The sequence below is a fragment of the Passer montanus genome, unplaced genomic scaffold, assembly GCF_014805655.1.
Source record: "Passer montanus isolate IOZ18808 unplaced genomic scaffold, ASM1480565v1 scaffold622, whole genome shotgun sequence".
In the NCBI taxonomy this organism is placed as follows: domain Eukaryota; kingdom Metazoa; phylum Chordata; class Aves; order Passeriformes; family Passeridae; genus Passer; species Passer montanus.
The window spans coordinates 11,195-16,383 of record NW_024371283.1 but is presented as its reverse complement, the minus strand read 5'-3'; the positions used below and the strand labels follow the sequence as shown (position 1 = coordinate 16,383).

General features: G+C 68.4%; 2 protein-coding genes across 2 annotated transcripts in view; both read right to left on the bottom strand.

Moving 5' to 3' along the window:
• Nucleotides 1–2,852: 2,852 nt before the first annotated feature.
• LOC120511153 (latent-transforming growth factor beta-binding protein 3-like) lies at nucleotides 2,853–3,086 on the bottom strand (the record flags this gene model as incomplete). The annotated part of the gene is made up of 1 exon (XM_039727842.1): nucleotides 2,853–3,086. A coding segment is annotated over exon 1 (234 nt), but the record flags the coding sequence as incomplete, so codon positions are not given.
• A 149-nt stretch (nucleotides 3,087–3,235) lies between these two features.
• LOC120511152 (mitogen-activated protein kinase kinase kinase 11-like) overlaps nucleotides 3,236–5,189 on the bottom strand; it is a 10,463-nt gene continuing 8,509 nt past the window's right edge. The window contains exons 6-9 of the mRNA XM_039727841.1: nucleotides 4,297–4,410; nucleotides 4,130–4,196; nucleotides 3,944–4,020; nucleotides 3,236–3,872 (exon numbers count right to left, since the gene is read on the bottom strand). Coding sequence (XP_039583775.1) covers nucleotides 3,631–3,872; nucleotides 3,944–4,020; nucleotides 4,130–4,196; nucleotides 4,297–4,410 — 500 coding nt within the window. The 3' untranslated portion in view covers nucleotides 3,236–3,630. The remainder of the gene's footprint in view (nucleotides 3,873–3,943; nucleotides 4,021–4,129; nucleotides 4,197–4,296; nucleotides 4,411–5,189) is intronic.

The following is a 5,189-nucleotide window of genomic DNA, read 5'->3' as shown; positions in this document are numbered from 1 at the left end:
TGAGCCAGGTGTGGTACACCTGGGCCAGGCATGGCACACCTGAGCCAGGTATGGCACACCTGAGCCAGGTGTGGTACACCTGAGCTGCGTGTGACACACCTGGGCCAGGTACAGCACACCTGCGCTGTGTGTGACACACCTGAGCCTGTGTGAGCACACCTGGGCTGTGTGTGACACACCTGGGCCAGGTACAGCACACCTGAGCTGGGTATGACACACCTCAGCCAGGTATGGCACACCTGAGACAGGTACGGCACACCTGAGCTGGGCATGACACACCTGGACTGAGTAGGGCACACCTGAGCCAGGTGCGGCACACCTGAGCCTGTGTGAGCACACCTGGGACAGGTAACAGCACACCTGGGCTGGGTGTGAGCATACACGAGCCAGGTGCAGACAGAACACACCTGGGACAGGTGTACAGGTGTGCCACAGGTGCAACATGGGTGTGGCACAGCTAGAACACACCTGGCACAGGTGTGATACAGGTGTACAGGTGTGGCACAGGTGTGCCACAGCTAGAACACACCTGGCACAGGCGTGACAGGTGTGAACACACCTGACCTCACACACATGTCCCCCCCAGCCCCCTGTGCCCCCCCCGTACCCCCTGAGCCCCCTTAATTGCACGCTGAGGCTTGTCTTGGCCTCCCTGTCTTACCTGTGAAACAAACAGGGCATTTGAATGTGCCTCCCATCCCCTCAAAGCTGTGCTCAATCAGGTGACACAGGAGCTTTGCCGGAGAGTCAAACATCTGGTTACACAGCTTGCACTCATGATTGATGCCTTCCTCTGCAAGGTTCAAATGATACAACTTGTTAGTGACACAGCAGATTAGCGTCGGGGAGGCAGCAGCAGCCGGCGGGGAAGGCCTGTGCTGGCACACAGGGCCCCCAGGACCCCCAGGACCCCCAGGACCCCCAGGACCCCCGTGCCCCCCGTGCCCCGTACGCAGGCACTGGCTCCGGGACGGGCCCAGCACGTGCCCGGCCGAGCAGGAGCAGCGGAAGCTGCCCTGGGTGTTGCGGCACTCGCCGGGCTGGCACACGCCGGGCAGGGCGCACTCGTTGATGTCTGCGGCAGGAAGGGCACGCCTGAGCCAGGTGTGGTACACCTGGGCCAGGTGTGGTACACCTGAGCCTGTGTGAGCACACCTGGGTTGTGTGTGACACACCTGAGCCAGGTACGGTCCGAGATCCTGTGAGACCCCCACAGCCACCCCAAATACCTCGAGAGCCCCCCAGATCCCGTGAGACCCCCGGGGCGCCCCCAAATGCCCCCAGACCCCCAGAACGCCCCCAAACATCCCGGGATGAGACCCCCGGAGCGCCCCAAAATCCTCTGAGACCCCTGGAATGACCCCAAATACCCTGTGACCCCTCGAGACCACCCCGATCCCCCCCCCAGGTCCCTCTGTCCCCTTGGTGCCACCCCGGTCCCGCTGCCACCACAGCCCCATCCCCGCTGTCCCCATTGCTGTCCCTGTCCCCTCCTCGGCCCTGTCCCCAACCCTGTCCCCGTGTCCCCGTGTCACTCACCTACTCGGAAGCCGGAGCCAGTCAGGGTGTCCCCAACCCTGTCCCCAACCCTGTCCCCATCCCTGTCCCATCCTCGTCACAGTCCCAGCGCTGTCCCCACACCTGAGCCACCTCTGTCCCCGTGTCCCCGTCCCTGTCCTCGTGTCCCCGTCCCTGTCCCCGTGTCACTCACCCACTCAGAAGCCGGAGCCAGTCAGGATGTCCCCATCCCTGTCCCCATCACTGTCCCCATCGCTGTCCCCATGTCCCCATCCCAGTGCCACTCACCCACTCGGAAGCCAGACCCTGTCAGGGTGTCCCTGTCCCCGTGTCCCCAAGGCTGTCCCCATCCCTGTCCCCCGGTGTCACTCACCCACGTGGAAGCCGGAGCCGGTCAGCGTGTCCCCGTGTCCTCATGGCTGTCCCCATCGCTGTCCCCATGTCCCCAAGGCTGTCCCCGTGTCCCCAAGGCTGTCCCCGTGTCCCCAGGGCTGTCCCGGTGTCCCGGTGCCACTCACCCACGCAGAAGCCGGAGCCGGTCAGGGTGTCCCTGTCCCCATGGCTGTCCCCATGGAAGCCGGAGCCAGTCAGGATGTCCCCATCCCTGTCCCCATCCCTGTCCCCATCGCTGTCCCCATGTCCCCATCCCAGTGCCACTCACCCACTCGGAAGCCAGACCCTGTCAGGGTGTCCCTGTCCCCGTGTCCCCAAGGCTGTCCCCATCCCTGTACCCCGGTGTCACTCACCCACGTGGAAGCGGAGCCGGTCAGCGTGTCCCCGTGTCCTCATGGCTGTCCCCATCGCTGTCCCCGTGTCCCCAGGGCTGTCCCTATGTCCCCAAGGCTGTCTCCATCCCCATCCCCGTGTCCCCATCCCTGTCCCCGGTGCCACTCACCCACGCGGAAGCCGGAGCCGGTCAGTGTGTCAGTGTGTCCCTGTCCCCGTGTCTGTCCCCAAGGCTGTCCCCGTGTCCCCATCCCTGTCCCCGGTGCCACTCACCCACGCGGAAGCCGGAGCCGGTCAGTGTGTCAGTGTGTCCCTGTCCCCGTGTCTGTCCCCAAGGCTGTCCCCGTGTCCCCATCCCTGTCCCCGGTGCCACTCACCCACGCGGAAGCCGGAGCCGGTCAGTGTGTCCCTGTCCCCAGGGCTGTCCCCGTGTCCCCATCCCTGTCCCCCGGGCCGCTCCCCCAAGGCTGTCCCTGTGGCTGTCCCCGTGTCCCCAGGGCTGTCCCGGTGCCACTCACCCACGCGGAAGCCGGAGCCGGTCAGTGTGTCAGTGTGTCCCTGTCCCCGTGTCTGTCCCCAAGGCTGTCCCCGTGTCCCCATCCCTGTCCCCGGTGCCACTCACCCACGCGGAAGCCGGAGCCGGTCAGCGTGTCGGCCGCGTGCCCGTTCTCGCCGATCAGGGTCATGTTGGAGCCGGGCTGGCACGAGTCCCGGCACAGCCCCTTCAGACACGTCCTCCGGCAGATCAGGGGGGCGAAGACCACCTTGAAGCGCTCCCGGGCCACGGCCGCGCCCCCCCCGCGCCCCCCCAGCGCCGCCAGCGCCGCCAGCGCCGCCCACATTCCGTCGCGGCTCCCCCCCCCCGGGGGGGGGGGGGGGGGGGGCGAATGGGACCCCCCAAACCCCAGGGCTCCCCTCCAAGGGGGGCGGGACCCCCAAACTCAGGGACCCCCCCACTCTGGACCCCCCCCAGGCAGGACGAGGCGGCCCCGGCGGTTTTGGGGTCTCGGGAGTTTTTATTTGGTCACAGTCGCCCCCCGAAGCTCCCGGGACCCCCGTCCAGTGTCGGGACCGCCCGGGGGCGGGGCTTCCGCCGAGGGGGCGGGGCCTCAGCGCACCCACCAATCAGGGCGGAGCTTCCTGGTTTGCCCCAGGAGGGGGGCGTGGTTTCCTGCCGTATGGCCCCGCCCAGGAGGGGGCGGGGCTTTTGTAATGCCCGTTGGTTTGACCAATGGCGCGCCAGCGTGGGCGGGGCTTCCGCTTCCGCAGCTGTCAATCACGCCCCGGCGGGGCGTGGCTTGCGGTGCGGGCGGGGCTTGCTGCTGTCAATCCGCCCGCCGCGGCCGCTCATTGGTCGCCGGAGGGTGGCGGGGGCGGGTCCAAGGCTCAGCGGGCGCTCTCATTGGTCGGTGAAGGGGTCTCGGGGGCGGGGCTCGGCGGGGGGCGGGGCCCGGCGCGGCCCCGCGGACAGGGCGGGGGGCTGCGGGGGGAGTCGGGGGTCGCCAGCTCCCGGCCCAGCCCCAGCGACGCCAGCAGGGCCGAGCCCTTCAGCAGCGCCCGCCGCAGCAGCCGGGGGGTCCCTCCCCGAGACCCCCGACCCTCCTCGGCCTCCGGGGGCCCGGCCTCGCCTGCGGGACACAGCGGGGTCAGCGTGGGGAGGGGGAGCGCGGGTGAGACCCCCGAGCCCACCCGGACCCACCGTTGGGGGCCGCGTCCCCCGGGCTCAGCTCCTCCGTGTCCAGGTACCAGGTGGTCTCGTCCGGGCGCAGGCGGCGCCTGGGGGGGACACCCGAGGGTCCGGGGGGGTTCCGGTGTCCGGTTAGGGGGGGTTGGGACCCCCCTGGACACCCCCAGACCCCCATGAGGTGGGGGGGGGGACACACACCTGCCATTGGGGGCGCTGCCCCGCGCCCCGCGGCCCCGCGGCGGCTCCTCCTCCTCCTCGGGCTCCACTGGGGACACAAACGGGGGGACACGGGGTCACGGGGGTCACCGGGGGGGTCACGGGGGGGTGGTGTCACAGCCCCCCCCCCCGGGGATGACGTCACTCACGCTGGATGGCGCGCAGGCGGGGGAAGGGGGGGGATTCCCCCGGCCCATCCTCGGGGTCGTGGCTCCGGGGGTCCCCCCCGGGCGACGCCTGGACCGTCAGGCGGTGCTTGAAATCTGGGGAGGGGGCAGCGCCGCGCTCAGGAGAGCCCCGAAACACCCCAAAAATCCCCCAAAATCCCCAACGGGCACACACACACTCCAGCACCCCAAAATCTCCAAAGCCCCCCCAACCCCCTGGCTCCCTCAGGACCCCCAAATCTCCTGGACCCCCCAAAGCCCCCAAGACCTCCCCAAATCCCTCAAGACCCCCAGATCCCGTGGACCCCGAAATCCCTCAAGACCCCCCAAAGTCCTCAGCCCTCCCAAAGGCCCCTGGCTCCCTCAGGACCCCCAAATCTCCTGGACCCCCCAAAGCCCCCAAGACCTCCCCAAATCCCTCAAGACCCCCAGATCCCGTGGACCCCGAAATCCCTCAAGACCCCCCAAAGTCCTCAGCCCTCCCAAAGGCCCCTGGCTCCCTCAGGACCCCCAAATCTCCTGGACCCCCCAAAGCCCCCAAGACCTCCCCAAATCCCTCAAGACCCCCAGATCCCGTGGACCCCGAAATCCCTCAAGACCCCCCAAAGTCCTCAGCCCTCCCAAAGGCCCCTGGCTCCCTCAGGACCCCCAAATCTCCTGGACCCCCCAAAGCCCCCAAGACCTCCCCAAATCCCTCAAGACCCCCAGATCCCGTGGACCCCGAAATCCCTCAAGACCCCCCAAAGTCCTCAGCCCTCCCAAAGGCCCCTGGCTCCCTCAGGACCCCCAAATCTCCTGGATCCCCAAAGCCCCTGGACCCCCAGCTCCCCAAAACCCCCTGGCTGCCTCAGGACCCCCAAATCTCCTGGATCCCC